The 15,488-nt window shown below is 62.8% G+C and overlaps 1 protein-coding gene across 4 annotated transcripts in view; it reads right to left on the bottom strand.

Annotated features, from left to right (window-relative positions):
- The window catches only part of CTNND1 (catenin delta 1), a 30,964-nt gene that overhangs the window by 14,627 nt on the left and 849 nt on the right, over window positions 1–15,488 (bottom strand). For 3 of the 4 annotated variants that reach the window (XM_074586740.1, XM_074586741.1, XM_074586742.1), the window contains exons 2-3: window positions 1,745–1,863; window positions 622–935 (exon numbers count right to left, since the gene is read on the bottom strand). The exons of the other annotated variant lie outside the window; for it this stretch is intronic. In XM_074586740.1, coding sequence (XP_074442841.1) covers window positions 622–816 — 195 coding nt within the window. In that variant the 5' untranslated portion in view covers window positions 817–935; window positions 1,745–1,863. The remainder of the gene's footprint in view (window positions 1–621; window positions 936–1,744; window positions 1,864–15,488) is intronic. 4 annotated transcript variants of the gene reach the window in all.

The following is a 15,488-nucleotide window of genomic DNA, read 5'->3' as shown; positions in this document are numbered from 1 at the left end:
CTGCCTTTCCACCTGCCGGCAAGGCACAACACCACACACCAGCCCTCCAAGCAGCCCTCCCCAAAACAGAGCCCGGGAAAGCGAGAACAGGAGAGAGACCTCAAGCCAAGGCAGATGAAACCACATTTCCAGCCCTGTAGAGCTAAGAGATCTCTCCCAGCCCTGGTTTGGCTGTTTGGGGGACAGACCGAGACTGCAGGGACTTGCCCACCATCACACTAGAGACACACACACTCCCCCACAGCTGTACACCAATCCCTGCATTTCGGCCACCTTCCAAGAAGCTGGGTGGGATGGGGAGCCAAGATGCCCAGGTACTGAACACAGACAGCTTCCAGCCTTCACAGAACCAAACCAGAGCTGACCATCCGGGCTGGCTCCTTCTCCACAGAAGACTCCTGCTGCCGAGGTAGGTTTGCACGTCCCCAGACCACCTTCAGCCCCAGTGCACAAAGAGCACCATCAGTGTTGCAAGACCAGCCTAGCCCTCCTCCACCTCACCTACCCAAGGAGGGCCAAAGGAAGGGAGCCAGGCCCAGGGCTGCCCCCACCAAGGCAGGACTGACACAGACGGGGGCTCCGGGAGCCTCCACACCCACCTCTGCCGAGGGGGTTTTTTACCTGGTGCCGCCGGGTGAGCGTGCCGTTGGCCAAGCCCGGGCCGGCGTCCTGTGGGGAGACCCGGACTCGTTCCAGTTGGGCTGAGACATGGCGCCGTTCCTCCTCAAGCGCCCGGGTCAGCTTCTCAAACTGTGCCTCCTGCTCCTTGACAGAGGCAAGGATGCTGGCGGTCGACTCCACTTCCGAGTCGTCCATGGGTGATGGGTGCCCAGGACGGGCAGGGCGGGGGGCACAGGGAGGCACAAGCGGAGGTGGCTTGGTGTCAAGGTGAGGGGAAGAAAAGTGACCCAGAAGGGCAGGAGCCCCTCTCTTCACTGCACATGATTTGGGGGAGGAAAGGAGGAGAGAAGAGCGGTCAGAAGAGACTGATTTCGTTAAGACAGATTCTCAGAACAAGAAAAAAAAAAATTATCTTACAGCATTAACACCCATTCCCACCCACACCGGAGAGCTGGCAAGAGGGTCTCAGAGCAGCACAGCCCTAAGTGAGACTCAGATGGTCCTTGCCCCAGCATTTAAGCCTGGGGAAGCGGCACTTGGGGGGCAGAAGGTCCTCCCCCACCACACCAAACAGCTGGGGTAGAGCCAGGCTCAGAAGAGCTGCTGTGTCCTCCCTCTTCCCACAAGGGCCCTCCTCAGGCTGCAGGAAAACTTCCCCTGGAAGGAAAAGCTTCCTGCAGCCAGTGGCAGGGGGGAGGCCACGTCCTGGGGCAGAACAGGGCACAGAATGAGAAATCACCCACATCCCATTATTTCCTCCAGGGAAGGGCTGAGGGAGAAGGCTGTGTCACTTCTCTGCTACCTCCTCCCCAGTGTGACAAGAGGTGGGGAGTGAGTCCCAGCTCCACAGCTCCTTCCTACCCAGGAAAGGGGATGAAGTGGGACAGGATCCCCCTAAAGGGGACACCATGAGCCCCTTCGACTGCTGCCAAAAGTCACCACTCTCCAGGTTCTCACCAGGGCTCTCAGGGCTGCAGCCGCCCCAGGAGGTCCTCAGCCCACAGGCCTAGGGACGGGCATTGGCTTGGACCCCGCCAGCATCGCCTCCCAAAGGGGAACAGCGAATGAGCACACCACAATCAACATATTTTGACAGAGAAAGGCAATATTCTTCCATACAGACCTGTCAGAGGAGGAAGTTCGGGTTTGATTGGCAAAGGCACAGGACAGCCAGGTCTAGACGCAGAGAGTCATGGGGGAGAGAGCCCAGCCACCACAGTGAGGAAGCGGGAGGGAAGAGAGCTGCAGGGACAGCAGGACAGGAGGTCAAAATCACACTCAGAACAGAGGGAGGGCACGCAACAGAGCGGGGAAACAGGCTCCTCTCTCCCACCCCCCCTTCTCTGAGGGATGGGGCAGTGCCTGGGGAGGGCTGGTGGGGAGGCACACATGGCGCTGCTCCCACAGCGGCCCCCCAGCATCTCCGACTGTTCCCCACTGACGGGGGACCGGCCCAGGCGCAGAGGAGTGGCAAGGGCTCAGCCCTCCGCCCCCCGCGCAGCCGAGTCCCAGCAGGCCCGCCAGAGGTTTTCCCAAACCCGAGCAGTCATGGCAGGCATGTGGGGACTCGTTCGAGCCAGGCAGCCGGCACAGAAGCTGCTTTCCCACGGTCTCCAGCATCAGCTCTGCCCACTCCCCCCGTGCCAGCACCCCGGCATGGCTGTAGCAGTGACCTGGGACCAAGAGCACAGGCAGTATTGTCCCTCCAGAGCCCCGCGCTCCCTGCGGCTGCCTCTCCAGTCCCGGCCTGCAGCAGATGCTGGTTCAGAGGAGCTCAGAGCAGGGCTTTTTATTTTTTTTTTTTTATTAATTTCCCACACTATCTCAAGTGTATCCAGATCAAACCCTTCCTGAAATGCCTCCCCCACTCCCAAGGAGTCCACTCCTCCCTGTTGCTCTGCCCCTCAAAGGCTTCCCTCTGACACAGGCAGCCCTGGCGCTTATCAGACACTGTGGTACCACCACGACTCAGCCCAGCAAAGCAGGGTGGATTTTTTCCAAGCCCTTTGGAGGCCGCCTGCAGCACACTGGAACATCTGGTCACCACCACCCTGTAATCTGCCTTCATCAATAAAAAAAATCCAGTTGTTCCACCCGTGCCCATGCGATGTCCAGCAAGAGACGAAGCTGTGGCACACGCACACCCGCTCCAGCTCCCAGCCCGATGTGGGCTGGAATGCCCGCCGGCCAGTCCGCGCCCCAGCAGGAACACAGCCCACCACTCTTGGCTCAGGAGCCCAAGCAGGCTCTTGGAGGCTCCCAGACATGACTCCTGGCTCATGCACGCAGCTTTCCACCCCTCCCACCTTGCAACAGGTATGCCCTAAGGCTTTTTCAACAGATTGACTCCCCAAGCCTTGTATGGAAATGCAGGGACAGCCCTGACCCTTGCTGCTCCCAGGCCTCACCTGCCTCACGCATTTGCAACAGAGATCCTCTGAAGGAGAGGCCTGGTGCCTCCCAGAACAGTGCCGACACATCCCACTTCCCACCCTTGAGTCAAACACTCCCCACCTTTGGTGGGCAGCCACCCACTTCAAGCAGGGACGCAGGTCCTCTGCCTTCTGGAACTCACTGAAGGCCACTGCCAGCCCCCACGGACACAGGACTCCAGCCCCACGGAGTCCCACTGCAGGGGGCCTGCTGCAGCCAGCCAGGTGCTGGGGAGAGGCAGCCTGGACCACTGACCCCCTTCCTCTCCCCCAAGAAAGGGGAGCACCTCCTTGCCGCATCCCAGACTTCTCCAGCAGGTCAGGGGATGGTCCGACCACCCAGACACCCCACACCACTGGAGCATCCAAAACCACAGCCACAAGCCCCATTGGCTTGTTGCGATTCATTTCCAGAGCGGTATTTCACCAAGCCCTTCTAAAGAGAGGAACACCCCCCTGCAGAGAAGGGACCCTCCACAGCATGACCCTGCCCAAGTAGGTGTGCTGCTATTAATGGCTGCCCAGCCTGCCCTTGACCATCTCTATGCAGAAGAGGCATGTTTTTGGGGTGCATGAGGATGGAGGCAGCATGCTGGCCTCGTGGAGGGATTTAGCTGAGCCCCTGCTCTTGTGAACGGGCTCGCCCGATTGCGGGAGCCTCGGTAGTGAGCAGCAAGCACAGACCAGCAGGGTTTGCCTCTGCGGGAAGGCACGGAGGAGAGACAACAACCCCATGGATTCCTCCGGCCCCACGTCTGCCAGGCGGGCCCTGCAGCCTCCCCAGCCCTACGTCCCCATCTCTGCACATCCCCTGGGAACACGGCCCGGAGAATGTGGAAGCTAACAATGAAACTTGCAGGGCTGTTAAGGGCCCCAGATAAGGGGCCAGAGCAGCTGCGAGGCTGCTTCCTTCCCGTCCCTTCCACAGGGAGTAAACACAACAGCAGGGGGAAGGAACAGGACAGGTCCCTGGCCCGCCAGCTCTCCTTGTCCCCTCGCACTCAAACGTCCCTCCAGCCCGGGTGCGAGGGGTGCGGGAACACGCACGGCCACCAGGTTGGGGCAGAAAATCCTCTGGGAGAGGGGACAGCTGAGGGGCGGCCAGGCTGTAGTGGAGCCCATGGCTCTGCAGACCCAACACCAGCCAACTGATGCTCAAGAGTGGGGTCCTGAGGGTCTCTCCACAGGTCAGCCATGTTCAGCAGTGGGGCAGGGGTTCTTTGAGTGCCTGGCGCCCGCCCTGCGTGCAGGGCTGTCACCCCTGCCCTGAACCGCAGCAGGGCTCCATCACGGGCCAAGGGGTGCCAGCAGAACAGGGTGCCTGCGGCCGAGGGGCTTGTCCAGCTCTCCTCCTGCGGCCTCCCCCGCCAGGACACACCACCTCCCTCCACTCTCCTTCCAGCCATCTAGTCTTCATCGATCCAGGATTAAAGATGTAATTACCGAGCGGCAGTGCCAGTCCAGGGAGGTTAGCAAGCACTGTCCCCAGCTCTCCCCACAGACACACGCCAGCGCCATCCTGGGCTGGAGCACAGCCGTTGCCTGACAGCCGGCTAACACACAAACCCCAAACAGCCACTCAGCCCTACGCCCACCCAGATGTGGAGAATCTGCCCCAAATTCCTCCTGACATGTCTCACACAACGGCACTGCGGGGACAGGGGCTTCCTGGGCACAGCAGAACCCCTCACCACCTCCCAGTGACAGCTTGGGCACTGGTCACCTTCAAAGCGGCACTGGGAGGGGAGGGAAGAGGAGAGCCTCAGCCAGCAAGATGCTTGTGACAGCTCGAAGCCAAATGCGCCTGATCCCGCAAGGGTGAAATTCCAGGGATCACTTTGCGCCCATTCCCCCCCCTCCTCCCCAGCCTCTGAAGATACAACTACAGAGCATTTTTCCAAAGCCAGACCCTGACCATCTTTGAGGACGGCTGCATGAATGCCTTTTCATCATAAGAGAAGCACTTGCTGACACACCCGTTACTTAAAAACCCCAGCAAGCCAAAAATATTTCAGCTGGCTGGTTCAGGGCAAAACAAAAAGCCTAAAGACAAAACACACCCCGGAGCAGCTTCTGCCCCAGGGCAGAAGAAGCACCAGAGACTTCCCCGATGGCTATCAGCAAGAGGGGACTGCCAGGGACCAATGCAGCTACCCAGAAAGCTTTACATACAAATCCCTCTGGCCTTATCTCATCTCCTGTCTTCCTGGCACCAGCACAACCCTGTGCAGCGCCCAGAGGTCCTGAAGCCAGAGCAGGTCCACCAGAGATCTCCAATGTACGGTGCCTTCAGAGCCCCCTGGCAGGGAGACAGCCATGAGCCGATGTGCATGCACAGAGCTTCCCTCCACGGGTACCCACCATAACCTTCCTGGCTGGACTCAAGGCTTGGTAGTAGTCTGAAAGACACCCTAAATCCTGACCAAGACCTCCAAAGCTCTTCCTCTGGGGGCAGCTTTGACATGGCACATTTTTCCAAAACCCCTTGCCCCTCCTTCTGGAGAGGACTGCCTTCCCCCAGAACAAACACTTTGCCTGGAAAAATAACTTCCAGGGCCAAACCATAGCCATGCCCTCCTAGGGTTGACCTGCACCCTCCTCCGCCGGAGGATGGAGCTCAGGCCTTGAAGGCTCCCCATCAGGAGTGCCTCCCCGTCAGCCACGGAAAGATTAACCCCGGGGCCCAGACCAAGCCAGCAGATGGGGAATTGTACACCACAGGCCGGGGAGAACGGACAAGATCTGGCAGATAAGACAAAGGCAGGAGGTTTGACAGGCAGTACCTGCTGCAGCACGGGGGATCTCCAGTACCCAGCCCCCACCTGGGTCTTTCCAAGGACCTGTTCCAGCCCCAGTCCGCACCCTGAGTCCCCAGAGAGCTACCACACAAAGGTCCTGGGATCCTTGGAGCTACGGACACTGCCTCAGCATGGAGGATTTTGGGCAAAGTTCAACCCAGGCACCTACAAAGCCACAAGCCACCTCTGCCACATCAGCCGTGCCCCAGCTCCCCGCCGAGATGCTCCAGGTGCTCGCTCCCAACAGCCCTCTGCCACCGGGGAGGGGGACACAGCGTCACATCGGCTCTGACTGACAAGTCATGGCCTCCCCGCAGCTTTGCTGCTTGTTTGTGGCCCCCCCCCCCCCGGCACCTGTTAAGCAAGTGGCAATGTTTGTCACCACGGGCGGACACCCCTCGTAGCCCCCCTCCTCCAGCTGCTCCCCACCAGCCGTGGCCAGGGCCAGGAGGGACCCAACCGCTCACCCGGGCTGGCTGAGCCCCTGCAGGGACACCAGGAGCTCTGGGCTCACACCAGGCTGAGGGGAGCCCGAGGAACTCACTCCTGCTCCAACACAGGCCCCAGCACCCAAGAGACAAGAAAAACAGCAGCATCGCTCAAATAATTCGCCTCGCCCTATCAATTTGAGAGACTCTGAGGAGAGCCAGCTGGCTGCCCGCCCTGCAAAAGCCAGCATTAACAGCCCTCAGCACCAGACCCCCGTCCTCCAGAGAGAGAGGAAGCAACAAATTCTCCTGGTTCCAGTTGCCCATCATGATGCACTTAGAAAAAAACAGAACCCACATCAATAATTCAAGCCTGCAATTGTCCGAGCGCTTGCAGCACGTTACACTTGCTTGTTCTGCGCAGGTTCACAGCCCTGCTAATTCACCACAGGCTTCTGGTCAGTCTCAATTAGCTGAAAAACAAATGCGCCAACATCTTTGGCATCTCTCCACCCCCCTGCACACAGGGTCCAGGCTCATGCATCAGTCCTTAGACCTCAGCCTGCCCGAGGCAGCAAGCACTAACGCTAGCCAAGGCGCAGCAAGCCAGCAGACCACCGGGCAGAACGCCCACAGGCCCAAGCTCATCCCTGTCTCACCTGCTTCTGTGTTCAGTTGAGGAGAGCACAGCAGCCCGCAGCCCCGGGGGGAAGCAGCATGGCTGATGGCGGGCAGTAGCTCCCACGTCCCCGTGTGGGCAATGGAGAGTTTTGGCCATGGCTGTTTCCCTCCTGCCACCCCAGAGGTAGGGACATGCCCGCCGCTGGCGCTGCCAGCTCCCACCACAGACCAGCACACCAGGGAGGGACCCGCCTACCTGGGCAGCTGCCTCCTCGCTCCAGGTTGTGCAGGCCACCCTCCTCACACTCCCCAGCCCGCTCTGCCCAAGCCCTGCCAGACCCCACCACTGGGGAGAGGGTCCCCCATCTCCCAGCGAGGTGCTCAGCTGCCCCCTCGGCCCCTGGCCCCGCTGGAAAGGGCTCTCCCCAGAGGCAGGTCTCGGAGTGCAGTCACAAGGTACTTTGGCCGGGATGGTGGGTGGCCAGCTGGCCCTCCCCGGCCAGGAAAGGGCTGCTCCCGCAGGCGGGTCAGACACCGCCTTGGGCGCCTACCTGCCCCAGCAGAGCCCCACCTTTGGGGTGGGAGCCCAGCCCCAGGCAGCGGCGAGAGCAGGCAAAGCGCCGTGAGCAGCTGCCGCCGCGGGTGTCAGCGGGAAGGGAGCCGCTCGCCTCCACCCATCACGCCCAACTGGTTGGACCAGCAGCAGGTCCGCCAACTGGGCAACCTCACCTGCCACCCCCAGCGCTGGGGACGAAGGCCACGTCGCTGCGCCAGGAAAGCCTCCCTCCCGAGGGAGTCACCTGCGGAGATGCAGGCAGGGACGCAGCACCGCACCTTATAAGGGAGCGGGCCAGCAGCCAGCCGGGCCAGCAGCCAGCCGGGCCGATAAGGAGGGAGTGATAAGGGCAGGGTGGGGCCGCCGGAGGGGAGGAAGCAGGCTGTGTCCTTCCCCCCCAGCAAGGGCAGGGGGCCCAAGAATGCACCATACCCATCGGGTCTGAGGGATGGGTCTGGACACAGCTGGGGGCTGTGAAACACAGCAGGCGATCCCCTGGGATGGGGTCTGTCCCTGGCCCGACTGAGGTCACCATGACGGGTGCCGTTGGCCGCCCTGGCAGGACAAAGAGGGAGAGGCAGCGGAGCAGGGGCGGCGGGAGAGAGGGGGAGCATGGGGTTGGCCGCAGAGAGCAAGGCTTGTTGTGCTGGTATGCCAGCAATCCGGCTGCGGGGCAGCTGTCCTCCCGGGCAGGCGAGGGGGCCACTTGCCCCTCTCCCAAGCACGGCCAGGACATGGCGCAGGAGGAGGCTCCTTCCCTCCTGTCCGGGACGGAGTGAGACCCCCCCGGCGGGCTGGGGGAGCTGCCGGCCCCCTGCACCAGGCAGGGAAGCGCTGGCCGCTCCCTCGGCACCACAGCAAGTGAAGGGAGACTGAGCTTCCCTCGGCACTCTCGGGGAGGAGAGGACAGGGTCCCTCCCAGCAGGAAGGCGGCCAAGCCGCCGGGCTCCAGGCGGACACCGCCCCCTCGCAATCCCCGAGCGGGACGGCCACAGGGCCACCCTGCTGCCCCCAGCCGCCCCAACGGCCCCACGGGTCCCCCCACCCTGGGGACCGCCGCAGGACGGGGGTCCCTGGCGCAGAGGGGCACCAGCCCCACGGCTCGCAGCCCCCGCCCCAGGAGATCCGCGTGTTGGGAGCCCTTCAGCAGCACAAAGGCGGCTCTCTCTGCTCTGTGGGAATTTGCAGCTGAGCGCTCGGCGGGGACAAAGGGATTTCACAGCAGATCCCGGCCGGCCGCTCTCCCCCCGGCGTTCCCGCTTCCTGTCACAGTAGCGCCAGGCCTCAGGGGCGCAGCGGCAAACAAACACCCAGCGCCGCGCTCTGGGAACGCGGCCAGAGCATTCCCGGGGCCGGCCGCGCTCCGGCGGCCAGCGGGCTCCTGCTTCACCCGGCAGCCCCCGGGCAGGAGGGAGCAGCCCCCCAGCTCCGCCACCCCAGCCCCAGGAGCACAGCAGAGCCGGTAGGACACAGGGCAGCCACCATCTCCTTGCTGTGCCCGAGGAATGGCAGCCACTACAATGGGGGACACGAGATGTCCCCAGGGCTCGGTGGGACTCCCGGCGTTGTGCTGAAGGTCAGTGCTGCCCCCAGGCTCAGCCACACCAGGACCCTGCCCTTCGCCCCGTCTCTCCCCCACCACCCACCCACCGCCCAGCTGAACTCTCCCATTCAGCTGCCTCTCTCCCACAGCGAAAATAAACAGCAGCCGGGCTCTGCAGAGATAAGGGCTGTGCTAGCAGTGCCCAGGGAGCAAAGTCCCCCTCCATTAAACCCCAGGACGCGGTGTGGGAGGACGACCTGGTGCCAGCCTGGCATGGGGACACTGGGATTTCTACCCCTTCCCCAGCGCAGCGGCCTCGCTGCAGCCCCTGTCCCTCTTTCCAGGGAAGCCGCTTGAGATCATTTCCTCCCCCAACACCTGCGGCCAGGCTGGTCCCCAGGGCCCGGCCCCAGCTGCTCAGCTCCAACCGGCGCAGAAGGGCACAGGGGATGGAAGCGCAGTGGGAATCCCACCACCAGCAGTGCAGAGCCACACAGGTCTCTCCTGGGGAGCGCCAGGGCCAGGGACCAGCCGACATTATCCACCTTCCCTGCAGAGAGCACCCAGGTCACCAAGGAACCAGGAACATGGAAAGGAGCAGGAGACCAGGGTCCCCCATACACCAGCAACCCCGGGGGGGGTGGGGTGGGGTGTGTGTGTCTCCCTGCGCCAGGGTCACCCCAGAGGCAGACAGGGCACCCCTCCCTCTGCCAGACGAGCCCCACACCTCTCCCCGCGCCGAGCAAACAGGCCAGCAGTGAAGCAACACTCGGTGCAGGAGCGGCACAGAGGGAATTGCCGAGATCAGGCCAAGCTGCCCTCGCAGGGGCAGCAGCCCAGGAGAAGCGGGACCCCTGTCCCCCGCCTCACCCAGCCAGCCTGGGCTCCCCGAGCAGCCAGGGTGGACACTGGGCTGAGTCACAGCACGAAGCACCCAGGGGCCAGGCTGAAAACCCCAGCGCCATTCGGCATGACCTCATCAGGTGCCCTGCTCGCTAATTGCATGCGTGCGTCGGCACTCGGAGAGGACTTGGAGAGCCCTGCCAAGAGCAGTAATGAATGGGTGAAGAAAAGCCACCGGAGAAGCATCAGGCAAGAGCCAGCGACTGAATCAGGGCTGGGGGCAGGGAGTGGTGGCTGCTGCCCTGCCAATGGGCCATGGCAGGGTCACGGCACAGCCCTCGTGGTGCTCTGAGTGCCCACCAAGGTACACACACAGGCTGGCCGAGCTCAGAGGGATGGCAGGGCGTCATCCCACCCCAAACCATCTGCTGGTGCCACATCTAGCTACTGCTCCCCCCACCCACCCCTGAGAAGCCGCTTCCCAGGCTCCCACGCGAGCCGAAGGGAAGGAAACCTGTGTTTCCTGGTCAGACGGGAGATGACATCGTGACTTCCCTTTCCCGTAAGCTCTAAACACGACGTCCTGCCAAGGGCCGCTCCCCGCCGCCCCGGCCCACAGGCAGACGCCCTGGAACCCAGCCGGGAACAGAAGGCACGGGCACCACCACCAGCCCAGTCAGCATGGTCCACCCAGCAGACCAGAGCCCAGCCAGCTTGCTGGGAGCGTCCTGCCTCCAGGGAACACATAGGAGGGCTCCTCGTCCATGGTGGTATCACATTCCTGCCCAGGGCTGAAAGCATCCTACAAGCAGAGGGTGGAAGATGCCATTTTCCAGCCCCAAGAGGACACATCTGTGCCCACTGTGCCCTAGAGATGGGCTTGTTACCCGCAGAGCCGCAGCGGCACCAACACCGTAACTCCAGCACGATGCCCGCTCACTGGGACTGAAGGCGAGCACGCACGGCTGCTCTCCAGCCTCCCCTCACACACCCCACCAGCCAACGGGCACACACAGACAGGGCCACCCCACGCTTTGTGGTGTTCCCAAGGCTCCCTGAGTCAGGACGGGGACACTCCTGGGAAGCAGAGTCACAAGCTCCCCTCACAGCATAAGACTGCCGCAGCAGCTTGGCTCCCTAGGCCCATCCACCCGCCCTGCCCGGGGCGGCTCCTCTCGCTACCGAGGGAAGTGGTTTTCCACCCAAGCCAGCTGCTGGAGACAGACACCGAGCAGAGATCAAGGGAGAGGACGTTTCCCCGTTTGCGACACCGGTGTGCTCCAGAGTGGAGCTGCAGGGCCCTGAGAGCTCCCTCCTGCAGGTAAAAGCAGAAGGGGGAAAAAAAAAATAGAGAGGAAGGAGGGCTACAAAGTCGGCCTGGAGCAGGCAGACTGCCCACATCAGAGAGGACTTCTCCCAGAGGCACCCCCAGGCTGTCCCCCTCCTCCCCCAGCAGACCCCGGTTCGCACCACGCGGGATGACATCCCCCCGGAGCAAGCCCGCCGCCTGCGCCAGGCTCGGCAGGCAGCGCTGCGTGCACCAACACGCTCGCAAGAATGTGTTACTCCACTGGGCAAGGGGCCTGCCAGCGGCATGCAAACACGACCGGTGACCCACCCTTCCAGGTCGGAAAAACTCGTCTTTGCAGTTCCACACACTCCCTCCCTGCCACCCCCGGCAGCCGCCCACGCGCGCGGGCTGCCCCGCACCACCATCGCCCCTCTCCTGTGGGGCGCGAGAGGAGCCGGGAGCCCCCGCAGGGAACCAGCCAAGAGATCTGGGAGCTCTTCTCAGAAAAGACCAGCCCGAGTGCCACACGAGACGGGGGTGAGAGGAAAACACGTCAGCTGAGGACAGCGAGACGTCTTCCTCCTCCTGGCCGGGGTGGGAATCGGTTCTCCATATTCATGTACTCTGGGGTTACCCGACTGCCACACTGAGCCACCTCACCCCTGGGAGGGAGCCCACTCCCCTCGCCCCAGGTAGCCGCTCTCCTGCCCAGGAGGAGCCAGCTCATGAGGTGAGAGGGGAGGGCAACTCCCCTTGCTGCCAGCTCCCTCCGCCGTGTCCCGGCTGCTTCCACCCTGGCGTGGTGCCAGCGCCGGGGAAGCGTCCGAGGCAGGTATGGCTGAGGCAGGTAGGGCCCATGCCACTTCCCGACACCCCGGAGGGGCTGGCAGCAGGAAGCCGATGAACTTTGAGCAGCATTCGCTATAACTGGGGCCAACGCCCAGAGGAACGGTAGCCGTCGGGGCCAGGACAGAGGCACAATAGCAGCTCCTGCCCTCGCACGCTGCTGCCACTGAAGCCAGCCCACCCAGGGCCGTCCCGAAGGGGATGCCCTCTTACCAGCCTCGGATGTTTAAGAAGTGCTCCCAGTATGGCACCAGCACCCTGTCCAGGCCGTAGGAGAGTTACTCCCAGGGCTCACACCCCAACCCTGCTTGCCCAGACCCTTCCCCGCTTGCGCTGGAAACCCAACCACCAGTGGCCTGGTCCGGCACCCCACCAGGACAGTTTTGTGAAGCACCGTGGCCAGACAGCACGCCTGTGATCTGGATGATCTCTAGAGGTCCCTTCCAACTCTGAAAGATTACATGTGCGCCTTCCGACATCCCAGCAGCACCCCGACCATCTCAGGGCCACCCCGCCTTCTGCCACACAGGCCAGGGCTGTGGTTCCACAGGAGAAACCCTGCTCTCCCATCAGCACAAACATCTGGGCAATGAACTGTTAAAGTTAACCTTACGGGGTTAGCTCAGCCTGGGTCAGGTCCCCAGGCCCACACGGGCACAAGCATTTTTACTGGGGGTAAGAGCTCTGCAGCGCAAAGTCCCCGTGGACCTGCAGCACAAGGCTGGGGACACAGGGACAAGCTCCTGGGCATCCGCTGCTCCCCATCACTGTCCCCTTGCAGGAAGCTCACCTCCCCGGGGGCAGAGGAAGCTGGCGCGGAGGCTGCCCGCAGGGAAGAGGAGACTGTTCACTCCCACCCCATCCCCACTGCCCACCTCCCACCCACAGCTGCCCCGGGCTGGAACAAGCAGAGGGAAGCAGCGGTGACGGGCACCCGGGTTAAGGGTTCACCCATCCTGGCACCGTGCCTGGCAGCTTGTGCTCCTTAGTCACCGCTTTGCCCCCGCGCCCAGCAGCCACCTCATCTCACCCTCTGCGCTGTTGTCACAGTTCCCCTTGCAGGGAAAACTCTTGCTTCCTCCCCACGGAGCAGGACTGCGGGAGGACCACAGGGCACCCGCCACCACCCCAAAGGCTGTGGTCACCAGGGAACATGACAGAGCAAATTACTCGACTGGTCAGCCCCCATGTACAGCAGCCACCGTGCAGGGTGAGCACAGGGACTGCTGAACCAGCAGCAGGCAGTGCAACACCCACAGCCGTCCCGGGAGGGAAGGAAGGCAGATTAGCAACAAGCACAAGACAGGCAGGAGCCGGACAGAGTCATTGGCCTGCTGCTGGGAGTTTCCAGCACAAGAACTGGCTCTAAGAAACAGTTTGCCCCCCCCCAAACAGCCTCCTCGGATGGTAGGAAGCAAAGAGAAGGCTGTGGCCACCTTGGGGAACTCGAGGACTTTGGTCGAGAGCCCATAAATCCAGCCCCTTTCCAACAGCCTTGCGCCGAGATGCATTCCTGCACTCTGTGCCAGAGGACAACCTCCTCCGCCGCCAAGCCCTGTGTCACAGCGAGGAGCTGCCTGAATCACCCAACAGGTTTGGGTTTTGTCATCGCATCCAGGCAACACCTGCTGCCTTTTATGGACCCGCACCAGCCCCACGGTTCTGCTCCTCGCTGTCAGCGAGGCAGGGACGGAGGAAAGCCACCACACTGCAGAGAGCGGGGTTTGTGGAGCCAGGAGGAGAACTCTGCACTTCCCCGGAGACAGCACCACCACAGTCTTGGGAAAGGGCTCCGTCCTTGCCAGCAGTAAATGAGAGACATTTACGAGGGGTTGTTGGGAAGAGAAACTGAGAGACTTAACCAGCACTCTCCCCTAAGGTCACAGACACTGGTAAGCTATTTTGAGAAGTCAACAGCCTTCCAGGCATGGTCCAAGCTATGCTATTATTTTCTGGGTGTCCTAAAGCCACCCCAGCGCAGATACAATGGACCAAGGTCTTATCTCCACGCCAGAGGCTGGAGGAGGGAAGAGATGAGAGGCAACCCAGGGACAGAGATGCCGGCTGGAGGGTCCGGGCTTCACCATCTGACTCCCAGCCCATCTTCAGGGAAGTGATGGCCTCGAGGGCTCCTCAGCCACAGAGATCGAGGCCTGACCTCCGAGTCGGAAAGGAGGAGGCTCACCCCTCTGCTCCACTACGCGAGCGCTTTCATCCTCCCACCCCTTCCAGGAAGGCTCCGCACAAGATTCCAGCAAATGCTGCACATCGTGAAGGACAGTCGTTTGCATGCAACAGAGCCCCGGCCAAGTTCAGTCAAGTGGAAGGAGACTAGCTTCTTAAAAACTGGCTTTTTAATTTAAAGCGCACAAGTAAACACTGACAGGTAAGAGAACCTGCCTCAAGAAAGCCCTGGCAGCAGGATAAGCAGGCAAGGCAACCGCGGGGAGACGAACGCTTCCCCTGCTCAGGCCCTTTCCAGCACAGGGTTTTGGGGGACACTGCCCGCTCTCCGTTGGGAGCCCCAGTGGGCTCTGCTGACCCGTCACACACAGGAGCACGTGCTGTGGGCTCCAGAGTCTGCAAGCCACCGGCCAGCCACTCACCCCCACCTCACCACATCCATCAGAGCTTCTGGGAGAAGGAAGAGCAAGGCACACAAATGGGAGCTTCAAACACAGGCTGTGACCGCTCCTGTGGGGTTCCCAGCGCGCCTGGGTGCTGGGGGTGCCAAGTTCTCCCTGCTCCCCGCAAAGCCGGGAACAAGCCTGTTCCGAGCTCCGTGCCGAGGAGAGGGTGGCCAAGTCCCAAAGCATCTGCAGGGTGCAGGAGGGACACGGGGTGGGACTGCGGGCAGCTGTTAGACCCCACCATGACACTCCACATGCCCAGGCAGCCCCACACGTGCCCAGACGCTCCCCCCAGCCAGACAGGAGCCTGCACAGGGCCCCGGGACTGAAGCCCCCAGCCCTGCCACTGGCCCCCCACTGGGGCAGGGGCAGCCCAGGCCCCACAGAAAACGCCCCATTACCCGCACCGGTCCATGGACGAGCCTGGGCACCGGGGCCTCCAAGAGGCTCCCCCCCCTTTCTAACAATGGGAGGAAGCTTTGTTGTCCAGGCTCCCCCACTCCAAGACCACGTCCCTTCTCCCGGGGGCGAGCCCACCTGAGCCCCACGGACGCCAGAAGCCCCCACGACAGAGAGGCACCTAAAGTTCCACGCATTTGCCCCAAGCGGCGTCTCGCCTCGGCGGGGCCGGGCGGAGGCTGGGCAGCGCCCAGGCCACGGAAGGCCCCGCCGCAGGTCACCGACCGCCGGCACAAAGGGCGCTGGGCAGCGGGGGGGGGCGCGATGACAGCGGGGTCGGGGGGAGCCGAGGGCGGCCGAGCCCCGCGCCCCGGAATCGGCCTCCCCCCAGCGCCGCGGTGTCAGCCCCGAGCTGCGGCCGGGCGCTCCTGGGCTCGGGTCCCGCCGCCCCCGCGCCGGACCCCCCCGGGCACGCCGGCC

This window comes from Larus michahellis, chromosome 4 (genome assembly GCF_964199755.1).
Source record: "Larus michahellis chromosome 4, bLarMic1.1, whole genome shotgun sequence".
In the NCBI taxonomy this organism is placed as follows: Eukaryota; Metazoa; Chordata; class Aves; order Charadriiformes; family Laridae; genus Larus; species Larus michahellis.
This window is presented reverse-complemented; position numbering and strand designations above follow the sequence as displayed.